This window comes from Rhinatrema bivittatum, unplaced genomic scaffold (genome assembly GCF_901001135.1).
Source record: "Rhinatrema bivittatum unplaced genomic scaffold, aRhiBiv1.1, whole genome shotgun sequence".
Classification (NCBI taxonomy): Eukaryota; Metazoa; Chordata; class Amphibia; order Gymnophiona; family Rhinatrematidae; genus Rhinatrema; species Rhinatrema bivittatum.
Window position 1 is genome coordinate 349,796 of NW_021820356.1, and position 23,398 is coordinate 373,193.

General features: G+C 47.9%; 1 protein-coding gene and 1 pseudogene across 1 annotated transcript in view; both read right to left on the reverse strand.

Annotated features, from left to right (window-relative positions):
- The window catches only part of LOC115081564 (ras-related protein Rab-11B-like), a 61,251-nt gene extending 38,585 nt beyond the window's left edge, over positions 1 to 22,666 (reverse strand). The window contains exon 1 of the mRNA XM_029585992.1: positions 22,554 to 22,666. Coding sequence (XP_029441852.1) covers positions 22,554 to 22,593 — 40 coding nt within the window. The 5' untranslated portion in view covers positions 22,594 to 22,666. The remainder of the gene's footprint in view (positions 1 to 22,553) is intronic.
- On the reverse strand, positions 18,419 to 20,341 carry LOC115081563 (annotated as a pseudogene).
- Positions 22,667 to 23,398: the final 732 nt, after the last annotated feature.

Sequence of the window (23,398 nt, forward strand, 5' to 3'; positions counted from 1 at the left end):
GAGTCAGGGTGAAGGTTGGCCTGCATCTCGGTAGTCATTCTTCTAAACCATAGCACCAAAGAGGACAGAGAAAAATCGCCTGGCTAATAGATACCTCCTCAGCATCCTATCCAGCCCCCAGCACAGTGTACAGAGGCTGGGAGGCAGAAAACCAGGCCCTGAGTAAAATCCCACCCCCATCCTGGCACCGAATTATCCCCTGACGTGGAGCAGAGAGCACAGCACTGTCCTCCCTCCCTCTGAGAAACACCTGACAGAGTCTCCGGTCCCCGGGGAGAAACTGCAGAGACAATCCAGTCCCTTGAAAGATACCAGGGATAGAATCCAGACCTTCAGGAAACGCTACAGGGGCAATCTGGACCCGCGTCAGAATCAGCGAGGCGTGACCCAGTGACCCTAAGAGGCAGAGGCTGGGTACAGGAACAGGAAAAGACCAGGGGGCCGTTTAGCCTCTAGCTGCCGCCCTGTGCTGAACCCATTGGTTCAGCACAGGGCGGTCCTGATTGGTGTTAGTATATAAGAAGAGCAGCAGACGCGCACCTCTGCTGGTACAACAGGGAGCTGGGATATGTCCTCTGGGACCTCTGCTTATCTGTCTCTGTTTTCTGCTGCATCCAGCTCTACAGTTTTTCTTAGATTCCTGAGCCTGCTCCACTGTTAAAGGTACTCGCCTAGATACCTCCCGATTGGCCTGCCTTTCCCGGCCTTGGCTCAGTCTTCATCCAATCACCCAGCCTTTTCAGGTAACACCTCTTAAAACTGTGATGAGTGGTGCGGGTGTGAGCCCTCGGTGCTGTGGCGTAGTTGATACAGCCTCACAGGAGAACCTACGAGGCCCTACGCCGACAGCTGGCAAACGCACCCTGAAACAGGGCAGGCTGGAGATTTCCCTATACCCTTGGGTTCTGGTGGCCCTCAGGGCTTAGGTGGGTCCCTAGGGTGGTGGCATGAGGGAGACTGAAGAATACACTGGGGTCAGGACAGGCCCCGGGAACAGGCCAAGGGTCGAGGCAGGCAGCAAGCAAGCATGGTCAGGTCCAGGTGGCAAGCAAGCGCAGTCAAATCCAAGGCAGGAAGACGGTACCAGGAGATCAGGCTAAAGGATGAATAAGAACAGGCAAGGAGAGACACCGGATGAGATGAACAGGGCAAGTCGAGACTGGGCAAGGCCAGGCTGGATGCAAGAACAACAGGAACACTGGAACGATGGGAACCCCCACGCACCGCACTAGGCAGGAGACCCGTGGCCCTGGCTTAAATGGCCCAGCAGGGTTGATGTCATTGGAAGTCGCCTGGAGAGGGTTCCTGTCACAGGGGCCTTTATAATGGGCGCGCACGCGTGCTTGCACCAAAGACGATTTGCAGTGGTGATGGATGCGACTGCTGAGAGTCCAGCCTGTGCGCGGCAATGCTCCTGGCCATGCCAGAAGACCACCAGAGGTGCAGGAGCCGGTGAGAGCGGCCAGTTGAGGGCTTACCCTGTGGCTGGCCGAGTGTAACAGAAACATAAGATATGCCATGCTGAATTAGATCAAAGGTCCATTGAGCCTAGCATCCTGTCTCTGACAGAGGCCAATCTGAGTGGCAAAGGACTTGGCAGATCCCAAAGAGTGGACTGATTTCTTATTGTCCTCTCCCAGGGATGAGCAGTGGCTTTCCGCAGATCTTCCTAATAATGGTTTATGGACTTTTCTTCCAGGTGCTTGTGCAGACACCGTACCCAGCTATGCTAGATGCCTTGGCCATGTCCTCCAGCAACAAATCCCCCAGTTTGATTGTGCATAGAGTGAAAAAAATACTTTCTCTGATTTCTTTAAAACTCTGCCGGTAAGTTTCATGAAGTGTCCCCTATTCTTATTACTATCTGAAAGGGTAAGAAATCATCCTCTATTTTCCTGTTCCAGGCCACTCACAATTTTAAAAAGTTCTATCATATCCCTCAGGAGTCTTTCATGAGAGACTTTATCCAGATACACTATATTGCCTGACTTATCCTTAATCCACATGTTTATTAACACCTTCAAAAAATATCTAGCAGACTGGTAAGGGAAGATTTCCATTTGCAAAAACCATGGTTAAGCTTTGTCTATTAATATGGCCAGTGATTTTGTTTTTAACAATAGTTTCTACCATGTATTTATTTAAAAATGGCTTTTATATTTGCCTGCTGTCTAGGCGGTCATGGTGGTTTACAAAGTTAACGTACACAGTTAACTGACATCAGGCTCATCGGTCTGTAGCTTCCTGGATCACCCCGGAGCCCTTTTTAAAAATTGGCATAACATTGCACAGATGCCAGCGTTCAGCTACCTTGAACGTTTTAATGCTAAAATACAGATTACGAGTACCTGAATTCTTTCAGAAGTCAGGGTGAATAGCATTCAGTGCTGGTGGTTTGTTAATCTTTATTTTATCAATTGGATCTATTACACCTTCCATTTTCACAGTGGATCTCCTCCAGTTCCTCTGAATCATCATTATCAAAGAACGTCTCTTGTGTGGGTATCTTCCCGCCATCCTCCTCATGAAGGAGTGAAGCAAAGAACTGAAATTACTTTTTCTGCTATGGCCTTGTCATCCCTGAGTGAATCGACTGACTCTGTCACAGCTTCCTTGCTTCCAACGTACTTAACCCTTTGTAACCACTTGTATTGTATCAATCACTAGCAACAGGATGTACCCTGACAATCCCTCTACAGCTACTAAGGAGGGACTCCAGCCCCTCAAGGAGATATGAAGAGACACAACACACTCTACCCTATGTGATTTATATGGATTCTATCAACTTCTAAACGAGGTAGAAAGCTGAAACTTTGTAGATGGGGAGGGTAATATCCAAACAGCCCACGTAGCAGTCAAGTCTGTGGGCACATTGAGCATGCAGACTTTACTGAATATTCTGAAAGTGAACGTCTGCACATGAGTTTACCCCGAAAACACTTGTGTATTTGGCCGAGTACGCACACTCATTCGCTCATATAAAGTTACATGCCCTCTTCAGCGGTCACAACTTATTCATGTACCCTTGTGTGCACACTTTTTAAAATAAGAAAAGTATACACACAAGTGCCGACACTGCCCAGACCATACTTTTGTGCACACTGAGCCTGGGTCAATTTTCGAATAATACACCAACAAGAGAGATACATATACAGTCCTTTACCAAATTGCTAATGTCAATACATATATATTTATATATATGTACAATCAGATATGAGGATAAATCAAGTACATCTAACCTAGTTTTCAAATTTGTCTTCTTTTCACAATCTTTTTCTCAAAAACATAAACAAAACAGAATTTCTTCTTCTTATTACATATAAATCCACCCTAAAATCATTACAGGCACTCTTATTTTCCCAAAATGCCCACCAATTTGAAAAATGTCCATATTTTTCTTTTCCACAGGATGTAACTCAATCAAAATGTAGCATTCCTTCTTTTCTCTGGTTGAACAAGATTTCAAAACTCCTATTTTTTGTCTTCACCCCCACTTCAATGCCAGACGTGTTCGCATAGATTCACACCCTCCAGCATAGAGGCCTCGATGTTTCACCACCCAGACGGCTTCATCAGGGGGAACTTTAAATAACAGTTTTCATACCATCTTAAAAACATAAAATTACATATATTAAGAAACCTTTCATATTCTCTCATACCTCCCATATTTCCCTTTACAGCGTCTTATACTCGCACAAAAAAATCTCAGTTGAACTCTGGGCTCTGTTCAATTTTTACCTTCCACTTTCATATTACGGACATTATTATTTAAATCTACAAATTCAAAGGACATACAATATAAAAAAAGTATTTAATATCCCACCCAACCCACCCAACATTTATTTCTCAAAGAAAAGAGATTGATATCGCACAAAGCTTACCATTGCCTTCCTCAACTATTTAACTAAGGCTGCAATCGCCATTACTGACGGCTTCAACTTTTCAAAAAGGAGACACAAACGCCACGGCTGCGCATTGAGTTTTAACCTCTCCCAAGAATATATGGGTATTGCATGTCGCTAGACGCATTAAATGTTTAACCACTCCCCAAAGCATCCGAGTTCCGCACGTTATGACATCACTCCCTACGTGCTAGTTTATTCTTAATTTTTCTTCATATTCCACCACCACCACAATGTTTCCTTCACCCAATTCTCATACAGATCTTACACAAATCGGCATCATTCTACCATTCCCCCTAAACCAGTCAGTATCTTTAACTCCCCTTTAAACTATCACATACCTCCCTTAAGATGTTCTTCTCATTTCTCTCTTAAACTTTTAACTCTTCCACACTGCAATTCAAAAGTTTTATAATGTTTATTCTGTTTTTTTTATTGTCTGGTGAAACACACCCACCATGGAGATCTTCCCATGATATTAATGTTATTATTAATAACACTGTGAAAAACTCCCTCCCACATTTAAACCCTATATATCCCAGGACCCATATTGAGAAATGCTTATTCTAAACATGCTGTTAGAAGGAAAGCATCCTTCTCATATTAGATTTCTTCTTAAAAGCATCCACTCTATGGATGTATTCAAGTCTACTGGGCTGTCAGGCCGATAAGGTACAGTGCGCTCCGACAGAGCGCACTGTTAACCCGCCACTGGACGCGCGTTTTCCCTTACTCCTTATTCAGTAAGGGGCGGAAAACGCACGTCCAATCCGCCGAACCTAATAGCGCCCCCCCCCCTTGGAAAATTAATCCGCTGAATGATTAAAAAAAAACGTAAATCATCAACTATATTTGTGAAAGCCAATGATTCACCAATGGTGATTCTAGACGTTTAGTCTGAATACAACTTTTATGCTGAATGCTCCTGGTTGTAATCGCAAGTTTAGTTTGTCAAATATAAATCTTTAAACAAGGACACAAATCGCATACAGCACCTGAGTGGCTTCATATCTTAATGTGCTCTCAAAAATATTTTATTTTTGGTTCTGAATGGTTAAAAAAATCTTAATTTGTAATGCATTCTGGCAAACTGTACAATGACCACATGCAAACTGTCCTGGAGATCCTTCATCAATCATTCTCTTCCATGGCATTGTCATCATAAGTTTATCACGTAGATTCGCTCCCCGAGTTTTTGCAAAAATCGGAATGATTCAAAACTCCCATATATTTGTAAAATTTGCCAATGATCTCTAATAATATTCTGTATTTGATCAGAAAATTTAGAAAAGGGTAATGTACATATCACCCGTTGAGTTTCACATCGGGTCTGTTTAGTTAATAATAACTCTCGATTAGCAAAAAGACCCCTTTTATAAGCTCGACGAACAATCTTGCGGGGATACCCTTGATCTAAAAATTTCTTCTCCATCTGTTCAGCCTTCATCATGTATTCCTGTGTAGTACTACACATTCGTCTTAACCGTAGAAATTGTCCTGTGGGTATGTTATTCTGTAGATTCATAGGGTGATAACTCAGGTAATGCAGGAGAGTATTTCTGTCCTTTTATTATGTATTATAGTAGATAATCTCATATCTTGTTTTCTAACTACCATATCTAGAAACGTTACTTGCTGACAATCATACTCAAATGAAAATTGAAGATGTTAATTCTGGGCATTCAACCATTCCATGAATACAATCAAAGTAGCAACCTTCCCTTTCCAGATGAAAAACACATAGTCTATGAATCGTGTCCACAGTACTATATTAGACCAAAATTCAGAACAATAAACCGAAGATTCTTCAAATCTAGACACATAGATACACATTAATGAGGGGGCCATTGTATTTGTTGGTAGAAACTAGAGATGTGAATCGGAACCAGAATCGGATCCGATTCAGTTCCGATTCACATCTCTATAGATGTGAATCGGAACCAGAATCGGATCCGATTTCAGTTCCGATTCACATCTCTAGTAGAAACGATTATCAAAGCAGAAAAAATTTCTTTTAAGTGAAATAGATACTAAATTAATAACAAATTCCACAAAATCTTGAGAAAATTCATATGATTCCATCAGTACCTGTCCTTATATTTATTAATGATTGGTCCTGGGGAATATTTGTGTAAAGAGAAGTAATATCTGCTGTTACTAAAAATGTGGTTCCTCTCCCAGAATGATTTGAATAAACTGAGTTGAATCTCTAATATATGATCGAGCCGATGATATCGTAGCACGCAAAAAAGAATCTACATTCTGTGACAATGGTTCCTGATACGATTGGTCTACCCGGAGGAGACTCCATAGACTTGTGTTTCTTAGGTAAAACATAGAATATTTGTATGTGAGGAAATGGTTCCAATAGAAAATTATATTCAGATATACTAATAAATTTTCGACATACACCTTCCTTTAACACTGCTTGTATATAAGTTTTGTAGTTCCATCGTGGGATCACCCTCCAAAAGTTTATAAAATTTTTCATCCTATAACTGTCGATTAATCTCCGCATAATATGTGTCAATGTTCATAACTACAATGCCCCCCCCCTGCCCTTATCAGCTGGACGAATAATTATATTACCATCTTGGTGTAAAATTCTCACACGCTTGTCGTTCTTCTTCCAAAATAATTGGTCAAAACAATGTACAGGTGTTGTTCTTCCATTTTATCCACCGCTTTTTTGGGGGGTGTGAATCTATGCAAACATGTCTGGCATTGAAGTGGGGGTGAAGACAAAAAAATAGGAGTTTTGAAATCTTGTTCAACCAGGGAAAAGAAGGAAGGCTACATTTTGATTGATTACATCCTGTGGAAAAGAAAAATACGGACATTTTTCAGATTGGTGGGGCATTTTTGGGAAATAAGATTGTCTGTAATGATTTTAGGGTGGATTTATATGTAATATAGAAGAAATTCTGTTTTGTTTATGGTTTTGAGAAAAAAATTGTGAAAAAACAAAGAAATAAAAGTTTGAATACTAGGTTAGATGTACTTGATTTATCCTCATATCTGATTGTACAGTTAACTAAGGTAAGGATTAGAAACTAAATAAGTGGGTCTGTCTTTTGATTATACTATATACATATATATATATATTATTGGTACATTTGGTTTTACAAAAAATCATAAAATACACATTTAAGAAAATGTACATGCAAATGTATGGAGGAGTAGCCCGGTGGTTAGAGCAGTGGGTTACGAAACTGGTCGCACCGTGGGCAACTCGCTTTACCCTCCATTGCCTCAGGTACAAACTTAGGCCTGGATTTCTCAAAATGCACTAAACATCGCATGCGATAGGAAAAGGGGGTGAGTTTTATGGTAATAGCGCACTTTGCGATAAAACAGCCTATCTTAACGCTTCGCATAGGTATTACTGCAATTGCGATAACTTTTTAGCACTTTGCAGTAAGTGTCAGAATTGTTGTAATTCCTACCTACAACCACGAGAGAGGGAGAGAAAGAGAGAGAGCCTAACTATAAGGCCCTGATACCAGGTAGGTATTTATACCTCTATATGAGGCCCACCTAGTAACTCGAGGTGAAGTTAGGTATTAGTGTAGGGGTTAGGGGCCACTTTGACATTCAAAGAGAGATGTTCAAACAGCACAGTGCTCCCTTGTGAAGATTTGATGACCCTTGGAGAGAGGAAACTCACCCAGAGATGAGATTTGTGCAATGTTCTCTCAACCCAGCCTGATGTTACCCAGGTAGAGAGTCCATCAAAAACATCGCAAAGCGCGATAAAACCATATCGCACAGCTTAACACAAATGAAAAAGGTGTAGCTAAAATCCGCGTTAAAGCCGTGAGATATGGCTTCGCAAATTGTGAAGCCAGCCCACTTCGCCACAAATCCTGCCCCAAACTCCTCCCTTTTTTCTGATTTGTATCGCACCGTGCATTATGGAGTTTTTGCATGTGAAAACGCCATATAGCACTTTGATAAATGACCCCCTTAAGATTGTGATCCCTCTGGGGTTAGGAAAATACTTACAGTACCTGAATGCAATCTGCTTTGAAGTGTTGAAAAGCGGAATATAAAAAAAAATAAATCTAAAATGTAGTTTACATAGTCATCAAATCAATACTTTTTTAACATTTTACATTTTAAACTACAAAATACAGATATATAGTTATTTAATATCTGCATACCTCATGTAGCTCTATTTCAAATTGATCTATCTTACTTATCTGGATAAGGAGCTTTATTTGAGACTTATCTGCTACTTATTTAGATAAGTGCAATATGTATTCTGCTGAGGTTTTTTTCTTCCATGCATGTCCATGTTACAGGGTACATTTGCTTGTATTTTATATATATCATATACACGTAGGTTATAAAATACAGGAGTAGATTTTTTTTCACGCCGATATAAATGCATTAAGTGGGCTTGCACGCAGTTGTTTGAAAATTATCCTCCCTGGGAATAGCCACTATGCAGTAGCAGCATGGGATCTATTTAGGATCTTGCCAGGTTCTTATGGCCTGGATTGGCCACTGTTGGAAGCAGGATGCTGGGCTTGATGGACCCTCGGTCTGACCCAGTATGGCAGGTTCTTATGTTATTTGTGTGTGGGGAAGGCTGGAGGGAGGGGCCACAAGACTGTAAGGTTCACCTAGAGTGCCCAATGCCCGTGCACCGGAGAGAATGCACCACACACAGAACCACAGCATTCACCCATCTCCCAGGGGGCAAATGTTGAGGCAGGTGGGAGGGTTTTTTTTGCCCCTGGGGGGCAAAACTAGGTTTGGCTCAGCCTCTCGTCACTCACTCTGACTCCACTGATAACGCTGAAGTTGCCCAGAGACATCACTGAACCCCTCTGATCCCGATTCCTTCCTCCCCTTTCTGATGGGAGCGACCCGTGCCACCCCTAACCGGCATTACCCGGAGATCGCCACAGTTCAAGCCAAATCAGGAATGAGAAGGCTCCTCATCAGGCTGCTCTAAATCCACAAGGTGCGGGAACAGAAAGGGTGGCTATGCGAGAATGCGGCTCCTCACCAGAAGGGTGGTTATTAGGGTGAGTCTGCTTCTGCCCGCGTGCCAGGGCATCGGATGCTGACGAGTGCCCTCAGAGCAGGGCGCCTCGCTCTCCCACGGGAGCGCCAGGTCTCCGTTATTCCAGGAATGCACTGGCGCATTCCTGCCGTGCACCAGTGGAGGAGTGTGGCCAGAATAATCCTCCCCTGCTGGTGTGCACGAGGAGCACCGGGAGGCAGCTTCTAATCTCGTGCCCACTTTCTGCCTTCCGTCAGCCCCCGCTAGCACCGGATCAGCCTTTCTGGACTGAGCGGGGCAAACTGGCGAACCGGGGAGCTAAGGTGCGACTGAGTACGGGGAGAGGTCGTGCCCGATGGCTCCCTGATGAGAGCTGCGATGAAGGCAGATTTTGTTCTGCACTTGCTGCGGGCGGGTTACTGATCCGTCACCGACACCTCCCAGCTGAGGCTCCGGGGGCGTGGGGGAGAGATTTGTGTAGGGCACGATAAGGCAGAGGAACACGGAGGCAGATAAGAAATGAATCGGGTTTTCAGCCTGTCCTCTCTGTTCCTGCTGACTCAGGGCCGTGCCCTTGATAAGGCAGCTTATTTCCTGCACACAAGCCAAATTCTTTCACTGCAAAACACAACCCTCTCTTCTTTATATCCGCTTTTCTGCTTTTCGGTTACGATTAATGACTCCCTTCTTCCCTTCCTCCCGCCCACCAGAATGAGTCCAGACCCCCAGGATGTACCCCTGAAGAATCCCAATGGGGTCACTGGGCCCTTCGGTTAGGCATCTCCCTCCCCCAATTTATCTATCGGTGACAGCTCCAGCACAGTATTCCCTCCAACGGGCTTCCTTCTCGGGCAGAGCCGTTTCGCTAGCAGGATTTTGGCATACTAGGCGAGGGCTAGTTTACCTAAGGGAAGCCCTGCTGGTGATAACGAAGCCCCCTTCCCCCTTTAGACCTGTGATCCAATCATTCAGCGCCTTATTCGTAGGACTAAAGGTATCCAGACTCCTGATTTATTGTTTTCTGAATACGCGGTCATAAAGGGGAAAGATTAGGGATGGCAAGCTGTAGAAAAAGGGGCCAGGCTTTCAGAAGAAAGCCTCGCTGGAAACGCACGCGTCCGCCGTTTAACCCGTCCCAGCCGAGAGACGCGAGGAAACGCACGCGTCCGCCGTTTAACCCGTCCCAGCCGAGAGACGCGAGGAAACGCACGCGTCCGCCGTTTAACCCGTCCCAGCCGAGAGACGCGAGGAAACGCACGCGTCCGCCGTTTAACCCGTACCAGCCGAGAGACGCGAGGAAACGCACGCGTCCGCCGTCTAACCCGTCCCAGCCGAGAGACGCGAGGAAACGCACGCGTCCGCCGTCTAACCCGTCCCAGCCGAGAGACGCGTGGAAACGCACGCGTCCGCCGTTTAACCCGTCCCAGCCGAGAGACGCGAGGAAACGCACGCGTCCGCCGTCTAACCCGTCCCAGCCGAGAGACGCGAGGAAACGCACGCGTCCGCCGTCTAACCCGTCCCAGCCGAGAGACGCGAGGAAACGCACGCGTCCGCCGTCTAACCCGTCCCAGCCGAGAGACGCGAGGAAACGCACGCGTCCACCATTTAACCCTTACCAGTTGAGAGATGTGTGGAAACGCACGAGTCCACCGTTTAACCCGTACCAGTTGAGAGATGCGTGGAAACGCATGTGTCCACCATTTAACCCGTACCAGTTGAGAGATGGGGTCTAATTCACAAGGTACCTGCATATGTTCTGTTTGATCGTCGCCTTCTTACGTGCTTATAAGATTGTAGAGGTCCATTTTCAGTTGCTGTGTAGCTGGCTAATAAGCAGGGTATATTCGGCGGGTGGTGCAACCGCAATGTTGCTATCTTAAAGTTAGCCGGATACGTTTACCTGGCTAACTTTAGGATAGATCAGCAGTACGACCAGTGTTAACCAAATAAATTATCCAGCTAACTCTGAATGTTGGGATTAGCCAGATAATTTATCCAGCTAACTCTGCTCCTCCCCCAAAATGCCTCCTGTTTGCGCCCAGAATACCCTGACTTATCCGGATAAGTCACTGAATATGCTGTTTTTTTGCATTTAGATGGAGAACTATTAAGCTATCCGTCTAAATGGATTTTAATATGGACCTCCTTGAGTTTAGCAATTTTATTTGGATGGGCCACCCGGTCTTTTTCTGCTGTCATTTTTGAGTGTCTCTAGGTCCATCAGCCGGTCACTTGGAAATACCCGGCAGATCCCAACTGGCCCACCTTGCTGTCTCCCAGAGTAAGAAATGGGGATCCTCAGATCTGCTTCATTATTCATGGACCCGCTCTCCAGACACTGGTCTAAACCTTAACCCCCGCTACGAACCGTACTACTGGCCGTGACTGTGTCCTCCAGCAACACACTGCCCGGCTGACTGAAAAATACTTTCTAATTTGTTTTAAACTCTGCTGCTTGTTAGTTTCATGGAGCGACCCCTAGACCTAGTACTATTTAAAAGGGCAAATAACCACTCCCTATGTACCAGTTTCACCCCACTCAAGATTTTGTAAACCTCTATCAAATCCTCTCTTTCGGGCCGATACAGTACAGTGCGCTCCAATGGAGCGCACTGTTAACCCGCGATTGAACGCGCGTTTTGGATGCGCTAGCTTTTCCCCTTATTCAGTAAGAGGCAATAGCGCGTCCAAAACACGCGTCCAACCCCTCCGAACCTAATAGCACTCGCAACATGCAAATGCATATTGATGGCCCTATTAGGTATTCCCGCGCGAAACAGGAAGTAAAATGTACAGCCAAGCCGCACATTTTACTTTCAGAAATTAGCACCTACCCAAAAGGTAGGCGCTAATTTCTCTGGGCACCGGGAAAGTGCACAGAAAAGCAGTAAAAACTGCTTTTCTGTGCACCCTCCGACTTAATATCATGGCGATATTAAGTCAGAGGTCCCGAAAGGTAAAAAGAGTGTCCACAGTGATAAGAAACACCCACAGTACCTGAACGTAATCCGCTTTGAAGCGCCGAAAAGTGGAATATAAAACTCAAATAAATAACAAAATAAAGTGAAGTGACGTGACTTGCAATATGGAAACCTTATGACACGGTGGCAAATCCTAATGTGGAACCGCACTGTGCACATAGAGTTAGGGATGGGATTATCGGCCTTACTGACGTGGCCTTTGCCTGCTTTGCAAGGGAGGAAGAGGAGGGTCCCTGTCACTACTGCCTGGCTGACTGAGCACTAACCTTGCCCCGTGGACATCCTGCCTTGCCTGCGAGAGGGGGGAAACCCTTGGCATCTGCTTGCAGCTGATAGCAGGACACAAGGAAACAAGACCGGGCAAAATATCTGTTTCCTTCCCGCCGGTGCCGTCCGGAGAGAGCGTGCAGGGCGGGAAGCCAGCTTGCTTGCTGGGCCAGGAGAAGGCCGTGCAGCTCGGAGCGCAGACTGCCTGTGCCATAACCCTAGTCCTGCACCTCCATGCCTTGTCAGGGAGGAGGGGTACAAGCGATAGCCCCCATACTGCGCTCCAGAAAACTGGCACGGCAAACGCCTCGCCTGTCCAGTCAGGCCGCAGGTTTCTCTAAATGCCCTAGCACGTCTCACTGCAAGGATTCAGAAATCCCTACAGGACCTACTCGCCAAGGATGGAAGGCACTCACCATTTACTCCCTCCCCTATGAGGGAGGGGGAAGAATGGATGCAGCACATGGTGAGTGCATTTCTTCTCCGACTGTACCCCCCCCACCCCCACGCAGCTCTCTCACTCTCCTCCTCTCCTCCCCCAATCCTGCTTCAGTCCTCTCTCTTCACCCTGGAGCCCCACTGCTGCCACCATCCCCCCTTCCCAGGCCCCGATCATCCTCCTATTTCCCTCCCCGACCTCAGCCCTGATCAGGGCCGGAGATGCATCTGCATGTGTCTCCTTCGGGCCTACTATTTTTGCTCAGCAGTAGGGGGGGTGGTTAGGAAGGGTGCCCTGATGGCATGTTCTGCCCTGCTACTTCTGGGTTTTGGCTGCCGTGGGGGGTTCTTTGGCCTTGTCCTTCCCCCTCGCTGGCACTCGAAATCAACTCCCGGGCAGCAAGCGGACAACTGCATTTTCCAAAGCCTATCCCATGCCACGGATGCATGGGCATGTCCCACCGCTACCCTGCAGTGATCACAGAACACATCCAATCATCGATCACGATAGCAGCACTTGAAAAGCATTGTACAGAACTCAATCGTCTCTTCAAACACATGATAAACATCGCCCTTGTTCCTTCTGATTTGTATTCATTTTTGGGGAAGTGTTTTATGCACACCATGACAAGAAAACCTCGCTCATAAGCCAGGATATACTGAGTAGGATCTCAAGTCTCTCAAATTTGCCTCTAGTGCTCACCTCAATACTTGCATTGCACCAAAAAGAGCTTCCCATAAGATGTAATATGTAGAGGTAACATATCAAGGTGTGCCTGGACGTTCCTTTTAATCAGGCCAGTGGCATGGGAAGTATTTCTGTGTCTTTAAGCCACACTGCCTTGGTCTTAGATGGCATTTTTTGACACTGGAGGTTAGAGGTGTTGCCAGGGCATGGGCCCCATAAGCCTTCTTTTCCCCTCCCCCTGAGATTTTGACAATTTAATCACGATCAGCGGCTTCCCCTGCCCCCAAGAACAATCCTATAAAAACAAAAAAATTGGACATCACACAAATACTCTCTGTTCTGCCTTCCCCTTCAGCTGTCTAAGTAAGAAAGAAGCCCCTGGAAAGTTTCAACCACCTCGTAAAGCTGGCACTAAACTTATTCAAGAGCAGTCAATCAATAAAAAGTCTTCCATATGAGAGTGAAGTCTGGGGTCTATATAGGCTAGGACAGAACCCCAATATAAAACCTGCACCTCAAGTTCTGCAGTACCTTTGCTTTCACAGAAATTCCCCTAACAAGGACATTTCCCTTCCACTCACCCTACAAAAATAACTTTCAAATTCTGATGTAACCTTAGTAGCAGCAGCAGCACCCGAACATTGTATAATAATATAAAATCCTGCAAAAATGTATTCAGAATCTATAGGAAATCCTGCAAATATTACACCAGGCCCTAAAACACCAGTACACCTCCTATTAGGGAAACACAACAAGTCAGGCTGCTGTAGATTGCTACACACTGGCAGAATACAGATAGACACTCACCAAATACAGAATAAAGAGACCATAAAGTATACAGATGTGCAGACAAAAACGTAACTGGAAACAGCAAGAAACCAGACTCTGTATGTAGTGCAGAAATAGAAAACCAGACACATCACTATTCCTAACAATAAACAATAAAATCAAGAAATATTAAATATTATTCATAATAGTAAACCATGCTAATAAAAAGAATACATATTTCAGATCAGCTGATGAATAAAATAACATCCAATAATTAGAAACTAAAAAAATGTTAACATTTACCAAACAGCAATCAATTATTTCAAAACAGCAGACACATAATATAACACTTAATTAAAACTCATAAGGAAAAATGGCCTGCTCTTCATAGTTGATGATTTCCAGTCACCCTGAGATGTCTTGGATTAGTGGGGTGAGGGGATGCAGAAACATTATCCTCTCTCTCATATAAATACATTCTATACCATACAATTCGTTCTCTCACACACACTCCCTGTCTCTTGGTCTCTCATACACACACACATGCACACGCCCTCTCTCACACATACTTTCACACACACGTTCTCTCTCACACACACACACACACACACATACATACACACACCTGCTCTCATACTCACTTCCTCCCTCTCACACACACATGATCTCATACACACTTCCTCTCGCGCTCTTTCACATACACACATATATGCTGTCATACATGCTTCCTCTCTCGCTCTCTCACACATACACGCTTGCTCTAAACCCCACAGGCTCCCTCTCACAGCACATGCACATATATGCTCTCAACCGCACAGGCTTCTTCTCAGACACCCACCCAGGCTCTGTCACACACAAATGTTCTCACTCCAAAGGGTTGTGGGAAGAGGATTTACAAGAACACCTGTCTGACAGTAGCTGGCAGGAAGGTATGCGTATGGCTGGGACATGTTCCATATCAGCAGTAATGCAAGAGAACTGCTACAAGATGATCTATCGGTGGTATCTTACGCCCGATAGACTTCACAGGATTTATCCTTCGACTCCTGACGATTGCTGGCGCCTATGTGGAGGCATGGGTACCTACTTCCACATATGGTGGACATGCCCTCTCATTAAACCATTTTGGGTGGCTCTTTATTCCTGGATTAGTAAAATTTTAGGGATAGAGGTGATACCTTCGGCGGCCATGGCCTTACTTGGTATATACCCAGAGGTCATCTCGAATACTCAGGCCAGGCTATGTGCTCAATTTTTTGTAGCAGCGCGCAGCCTCATTGCAGCACAGTGGAAATGAGTGCAAACGCCTACATTAGATAAGGTTTTAGAGCGATTACATGATTATTATAAACTGGCCTCTATGACTGCTCTTAAGAACAACAGGGAAAAAGTATTTCATAAAATCTGGCAACCATTTATTAACCACATTACCAACTTCTGATTATTGTATATTGCTTTTATATTGCTAGCACTGTATATTTATTTTGGAACATCTGTTTGTTAGCTGTTTCTAACTGATGTTTATTGACTGGTTCATGTAGGGTGGGGTAGGGGAAGGTGGGGTTGAGGTAGGGGTTTTGGGTTTCGGGCATTCACTAGTGCTGTTAAAGACAGTCCATCCTGACCCTGCTGTTTTCTATTCTATGCCATACTATTTCTCTGTAACGTTGGTGTAATCACTGTATGCATAGACCATTTTGATTTGTTTTGTTTTTATGGCAGTGTTGTCGTTTGGTAGTTGAGCATGAATGCTGTGTTTTGTAACTTTAAAATGAATAAAACTTAAATTTCAAAAAAACAAAAAAAAAACAAATGTTCTCACTCCCACAAGTTCCCTCACACACATCATACAGGCTCTCTCTCTCTCTCTTTGGACCCTTTCATCGGCTGCCGTGGGATGGGGTCTGTGGCTACCTATTGGGCTTCCAATTTGACTGCTGTGGGATGAGGTCCGAGTGGCCCGTCGGGGCTCCTCTTCAGCCACCGGGGGATGGAGTTCGTGGTGGCCTGTTAGGCCTCTTCTTTAGCTGCTGCGGGATGGGGTTCGTGGTGGCCTGTTGGGCTTTTTCTTTGGCCACTACGGGATGGGGGTCTGTGGTCTTTTCCTTTTCTCCGTGGCCCGACAGCTGTTAAAGGAGCCTCGGGGAATGGGCCCCAGGTGCCCAGGGCTAATGACGCCCCTGCTGATATGTTGTACAGACTTGTCACGTGGTACTGACTCTGCTGTCAGCAGGGCTGGTCTTGTGTTTTTGCTGCATTACCACAATGTCTGGTTTTCTTGCATCAAGCTTTTCATCACTATGATCACCTGGGGCACGTCTCTTCCAATGTCTTTAGTCTCTATAATCCTTTCAGTACGTTCCTGGTGCGGTGATGTTACGGTACAGCTGGGGCACTGTACTGTGCTGTTCTGTATACGAGCTTTCTAATGTCCGCAGCTCGCCCCCAGCGACATGAGTGTAACCCACCGTGCTTACTTCGGTTTTACAGAGTCTGTATTTAACTGTCTTACCATTTTTTTCTGTGCAGGCAGTGAACCATCTTCTCGGTAGTCCACCGTCCCATAGTGCAATTATTATTAATCTCTCATCTTTAGGTTTAAACCTGCAGCCCAATCCTTATCTCCTCGGCGGGAGGGAGGAAGGGAGGGAGCGGCAGCACCTGCTCTCCTCACTCACTCTCTCCCTGCTCCCTCCAATCACCCCCAGATCACAGGCTGCCCTCCCCACTCTCATCTCACAGTCCCTTCAATCCCCTCACGCGTTCACATCCCACAATAAACTGGATTCTCACCCACTCTCCACGCGTGCACCTCCGGTATTCATTTTTCCCCTTCCGGAGGAGGCGGCGGAGACGAAAACAGTCAACGAATTCAAAGGGGCACGGGATAAATGCTGTGGAGCTGGAGGGCGGAAATGAGAAGAGTGTGCAGGGGGGTAACTTGCTGGAGTGGCGGTTCCTACCCCTAGCAGAAGGCATGGAAGTGCTATCCTTAACCAATAAGCCTCGATGCTTTTAATCCAACGGCAACATATATGACATGATACGATAGAGGTCTTTAAGATCATGAGAGGTCTTGAACGAGTAGATGTGACTCGGTTATTTTCACTTTCGAATAATAGAAGGACTAGGGGGCACTCCATGAAGTTAGCAAGTAGCACATTTAAGACTAATCGGAAAAAATTCTTTTTCACTCAACGCATAATTAAGCTCTGGAATTTGTTGCCAGAGGATGTGGTTAGTGCAGTTAGTGTAGCTGGGTTCAAAAAAGGATTGGATAAGTTCTCGGCGGAGAAGTCCATTAACGGCTATTAATCAAGTTGACTTAGGGAATAGCCACTGCTATTAATTGCATCAGTAGCATGGGATCTTCTTAGTGTTTGGGTAATTGCCAGGTTCTTGTGGCCTGGTTTTTGGCCACTGTTGGAAGCAGGATGCTGGGCTTGATGGACCCTTGGTCTGACCCAGCATGGCATGTTCTTATGTTCTTATGCTCCCCGCTCAGATGGCTAGAGGATGGAAATGGCGACGTGACGTGTGGGGGGGGGGGGGGGGTGTAACTTGCTGGTGCTACAGATGCTCCCTGCTCAGATGGCAAGGGGGCAAAGAGGAATTGGCTTCAGACAACATCCAAGGGCCCCCGACATCTATGATCTGGAATAGTGATACACAGGGATAAGGGAAAAAGCACGGGACTGCTTCTATGGCCAAGTCCATAAGCAAGGCAGGTCAAGCAGCACTGAATGAATTTTCAAGAAAGCTCATCACCCAAAATAAATGTTACCAGCTGAAATGTCTATGGTATCATAAGGTTTGGGATAACTGCACAGAGCGGCAGTTACTACCCTAAGCTTGCTGGGCAGACCGGATGGACCCTTTGATCCGTTTCTGCCTTCATTACCACGTTACTGTGTTACTATATATTTATTTTATTTATTTATTTATTTATTGGTTTTTATATACCGGAAGTTCCTGTATACAATACATATCACTCCGGTTCACATTTAACAGATATAGCTATCGCCGGGTAGGCGGTTTACATGGAACATATCAAATATAATATAATGAACAGAAGAACCATAATACAGTATAATAAATTATATTAAGAAACAACTAAGATCAACTTAGGTAACAACTTGGAACAAAAAACCGACTCAATGTGAGCATTACATTATTGTGGTAAGACAAGGCTGGATGTTTGTTCTTCCTGCTTTAGCTCTCTGGGAAAGCTTGAAGGAAGAGCCAAGTCTTGAGTTTCACCTTGAACGTTGTATGGCACGGTTCTAGGCGGAGGTCCGGTGGTAGTGAGTTCCAGAGTGACGGGCCCGCTGTGGATAGAGCGCGTTTCCTCAGGGTAGATTTTGCAGGTTGGCTGATCATTCTGTTCTGGTATGCCCTTCTGGTTGGTTTGTTAGAAGAGTGTAGTTGAAGCTTTCAGCTGGTCCGCCACCACCGCCGGCCCCACGCGCTCCACCACCTGGCTGTCCTCCATCTCGTAGCGGTCATCCAGGTACTTGGCCGTGGCCTCCGAGATGTGCACCTTGCCTGCCACCCCCAGCTGCTCCATGAGGTTGGCCAGGTTGACGTCGTTGGACCAGACGTCGAACTTGAACCTCCGCATGCCCAGGATTCCGCAGAGCACCGTTCCCGTGTGCACCCCCACCCGCATGTTCACCATCTCCTTCTTCTCCTGGCAGAACTGCTCAATGGCGGCGATCATGCCCAAGCCCATCTCGATGCAGCAATAGGCATGGTCACGGCGGGGCTCCGGGCAGCCGGCCACGCAGTAGTAGCAGTCGCCCAGCGTGCTTATCTTCTCGCACTTGGTGTCCTCACACAGGCGGTCGAAGCGGCCGAAGAGGTCGTTGAGGAGCCCCACCAGGGCGTGCGCCGACTTGTTGGCGCTCATCTTGGTGAAGCCCACGATGTCGGCGAAGAGGATGCTCACCTGCTCTATGCGCTGCATCTTGAAGGGCCGGAAGACGATGGGGCTCTTCTGGATGGAGGCCTTCTTCTTGCGGCTCTTGGGGCTGGAGGCGGCGTGGCGCTTGACAGAGTTCTCGCTCTCATCGTCGCCGGGCCTCATCAGGTCATCAGCGATGATGCGCGGCATGACCGAGTGAATCATGCGCTCCTTCAGCGCCTTCTCCACCTCCAGGTCCTTGCCGTGCATGATGGACTGGCCCACCTTCAGGAAGGTGCTTCGCGAACGCACCTCCGACATGACGAAGAGGTGGATGCCGATGGCGTGCACGCAGACGTGGAGCAGGGCCTTGCTCAGCAGCTCCCAGGGGACGGCGCTGCCCGGCGGCGGCTGGAAGCAACCCGGGCTGCGGAACTGGTTGCCCAGGGTCTCGAAGAGCAGCGAGTAGACGACGCCCAGCAGGAGGCTGAGATAGAGGGGCAGGTGCATGACGCTGTAGAGGAGCAGGAGCACCTCCACGCAGAGCGAGAAGCTGCCCACCTGGGACAGGCAGCGGGAGGTGGCGTTGGCCGGGGAGGTGAGGTTCAGCGGCCCGCGGGCCCAGGCGGGCGTCAGCAGCTGCAGTTGCGAGGCCAGAGTCAGGGCGCAGGCGAGGAGAGTGACGAGCAGGGAGAGGTGGGCGCAGTGGCGGGCGTACAGCCGGCTGAAGGTGAAGGCGAAGCAGCCTAGGCAGGCGAGCAGGAAGCCGGCGGCGGGTGCCAGGTAGCCCAGCCCGCCGCCCGGGCGCAGGTGGACGCCGTAGTAGACGCTCCAGAGCAGGCAGGCGACTGCCATGTAGAAGAGCGCGTAGCGGAACCGGCGCTGAGTCTGCGGCAGGCAGCGCTCGGCGCACGCCTCTTCCAGGTTGCTGGAGTCGAAGCGCGGGTCCCACCACTTGGAGCTGGTCCGCTCGAAGAGCTGCGGCAGACGCCGGTGCCGGCGTCGCCGTCCTCCCTCCTCCTCCTCCGCCGCCGCCCCCGGCTCTCCGGCCCGCCGACTCGGCCGAGCTGCCGCTGGACGAGATGCTGTACTTGCAGCGCTTGCCCGCCGTCTTACCGCTGCCTTGGACCTTCACTGTCACGCTGCCGCCGTCGCCGCTGGCGTCGCAGCTCACCTCGGTGCGCTGGGGCTGGCCGGCCGGGCAGGAAGCCATCTTCGCGGTGCGGGAGAGCAGGGGCTCTGTTTTCTTCTCTCTTTCGGGATGCCGAGCCCCTCAGCGGAGGCTCGGGTCGCGAGCTGGAGGCGGTGACTCTGTGCGCGCGGGCATCACTTGGCGCTGACAGGCATTCACCTCCTGCCTCGTCAGCCTTGGCGCTCTACCTCATGGCCTTCTCAGCTGTGCCGGGAAATTGCACAAAAAAAACCACCCCCAAGGTCACGAGGCTGTCTTGTCTCAGAGTAAGCAGCTTCCACATGCTCCGCTCCGCTCTGCTTCCTGTGGGCCCAGAAATGACCTGTGCTCTGCTCTGGCTCTGCAGGAGAGCTGAGACTGACTGTTTACCACTTATCTCTGCTCCATTTCTGCGGGGAAAGCCAGAACCGAGTCACACCAGCTCCTGGAGCCCCAGAACCAAAAGGTGGCAGAATTCCTGAAATTAAGCCCGGGGGTGGGGGTAACAGACACAAAATATGGTTGAATTAGCACAAGTCTGAAACTTGTCAACTGCACTGCCAATCATTAAGGTCCAGGGGGGGTGAAGTCTTTAAGTTTCAGAGCATTTTCATTGTTCTGCGGTTCCAGCTTCAGTAACACCCCCTTCCCTTCCTGTTCCCTGTAGAAGAAGAGGAGAGGAGAGGAACTGAATTAGGGAGCAGAGTGGCCCTTCTGGGTACTCTCTGCTCCAGCTCAACCTCTCTCTCCTCCTCTTCCCCGCAGGCTGCCTGGAGGGGGGAGGGGCTGGGGCAGAACACCCCTGCCGTTCTGCCTTTTAAGTCTTGGAAGAAGGTCATTCCCCTAGAAATGCACTGTTTCATCCTTCTTTCCCTTAAAAGCCACAGTCTACTACCACTGTCCATTACAGGCAGCACCTCCGAGCTGCTCGCTCCTCACTATCTGCAACACAGGGTAGAAAGTAGTGTGGGCCCCGGGGTGTCATCACTCACTTGGAATACATATCCAGCGCAGCTCACTGCTTCAACGGCAGGGAGGGGATGAAGAAAAGAGGATTTATATTCAGACAGCAACCAACAGGCTGGGTAAATAAGCATGGGAGTAGCTTGCTTATTACGGTGGTTACTACCCCTAAACAATTAGCTAGATACTTCACTTAGATGCACCAGCTCTGCTATCTATATCGATGGCGGGGGTGGAAGGGAAATAGAACCAAAAAGTTACTTATAAGGGCCAAGAGTAACAGCTAAGTATGAAAAAAATAAGTGTGAAAGCTTGCTGGGCAGACTGGATGGGCCGTTTGGTCTTCTTCTGCCGTCATTTCTATGTTTCTCTCTTAGCAGCACCCTCCTACCCTCCAACAGTACCCACAGCCGAAGAGTACAGCAGCACCCCAATACACCCAAAATATGAGTACAGCTTGCACAGCTAAACAGAAACTTCAGTAGAAGAGACAGCAGTACCCCGAGACACCTAAAGTATGAATACTGCATGAACAGCTTAAAGAAAACCTGAGGGGAGAAGACAGCAGCACCCAGGGTATGAATACAGCACAAACAGCTGAGGAGAGGTCATGACATAGGAAAAATATAAGTATCTTCCCCCCCCCCCCCAAACACATAAGAATGACAAAACACAAGATATTTTTGCCCAAATAATAATAATAGCCTAGAAGCAGGCAAGGTAATCGTTTGATGGAAAAGAAAGACATTATTGTATCACCAGGCAGTCTCTACTCTAAAGCCACTGCCATGCTGAGCGCGCCCTGGTGTTATCTGAGTGAGAAGAAGTCCCACACAGCCTGCTCTTTGTGTGCACAGGAAGCTTCTGCAGGCTTTATGCTTCACCCCACTAGCAAGGAAGCCCATAGAGCTGCCACTGCCACCAGCATCACCCCCCCAAACCCCCTCCCTGTGTCCTGATGAGCTGCAGGAGACCCTCCCCCCCCCCTTCTATTCTGTCATGAAGCCTCTTATTTGTCCTGTCTGCATGTCCTGCCCGGATTGTAAGGTTCATGGAGCAGGGACTTGTCTCTGATGCGCGCCTGTACAGTCCCTGTGTACGTCCAGTCGCACTAGAAATGGGCAGAGGCAAAACAAAAGGGTGCAGGGGCAGAGCTACTGTGAGCCCCCTCCCCCCCCCCATGGCAGTAAATCACTAGGTGCTCAAATGCCACCGAGACTGTCACATCTGAGGCTGAAGCGTGCCCCCATCTCCTTCAGGATTATGCTGCAGCCAAAGGCAAATCTTAGGACAAAGGCGGCGGAGGCTAGAGGAGCCTGGGAGAGCACATCTGCAGTGCTGAAAAAAAGGGATGGGGGGTGGGGGCTGCTGGGGGTTGGCACCAGCTCCTTTCACCCATCACATGAACCCCTTGCACTACAGCTCTCAGGCTAAGGCAGGCAAGCAGCGTGCACTCACCTTTAAACAGATAGTCATACTCATCGTCCCGGGTCCCCATGGCGCTCCGAGCTCCACTGGCGCTGCCCTCCCGAGGGCTCCCGGTATCCAGAGGCAAACAATCGAGGGGGGCTGCGAGACGCTGCGAGGACGGGCTGAGAATCTGCAGGAAGCTGGGATCTTCCTGCAATCTGCAAGGGGAGGAGCTGCAGGGGAGAAACAAGCAGCTCCCGGGCGCCATCTACAGGAGATGCAATAGGCGTGCACGCTGCAGGGACAGCGCAGCAGCTCCCGGGCGCCATCTGCTGCTGAACAGGTCGAACTACACCCTCAACTCAATAACAGTAGCACAGGTAGATAGAGAGAGAGGCCAATATTAAAACGTTACTTACAGGCAGATACAGTACGCGTTTGGAAGTGCTAGCTTTACCAGTAAGGGGTAATAGCGCGTCGAAAATGCGCGTCGAACCCCCTCCCCCGAACCTAATAGCGCCCTCAACATGCAAATGCACATTGATGGCCCTATTAGGTATTCCCGTGCGATTCAGAAAGTAAAATGTGCAGTGCCTGCCCAAAGGTAGGCGTTAATTTCTGCCAGCACCGGGGAAATGCACAGAAAAGCAGTAAAAACTGCTTTTCTGTGCACCCTCTGACTTAATATCACAGCGATATTAAGTCGGAGGTCCCAAAAGTTAAAAAAAGTAAAAAAAAAAAAAAAAGAAAAAAAATTTTGAAATAGGCCCGCGGCTTGAAAACCAGACGCTCAATTTTGCCAGCGTCCGGTTTCCGAGCCCGTGGCTGTCAGCGGGTTCGAGAACCGACGCCGGCAAAATTGAGCGTCGGCTGTCAAACCCACTGACAGCCGC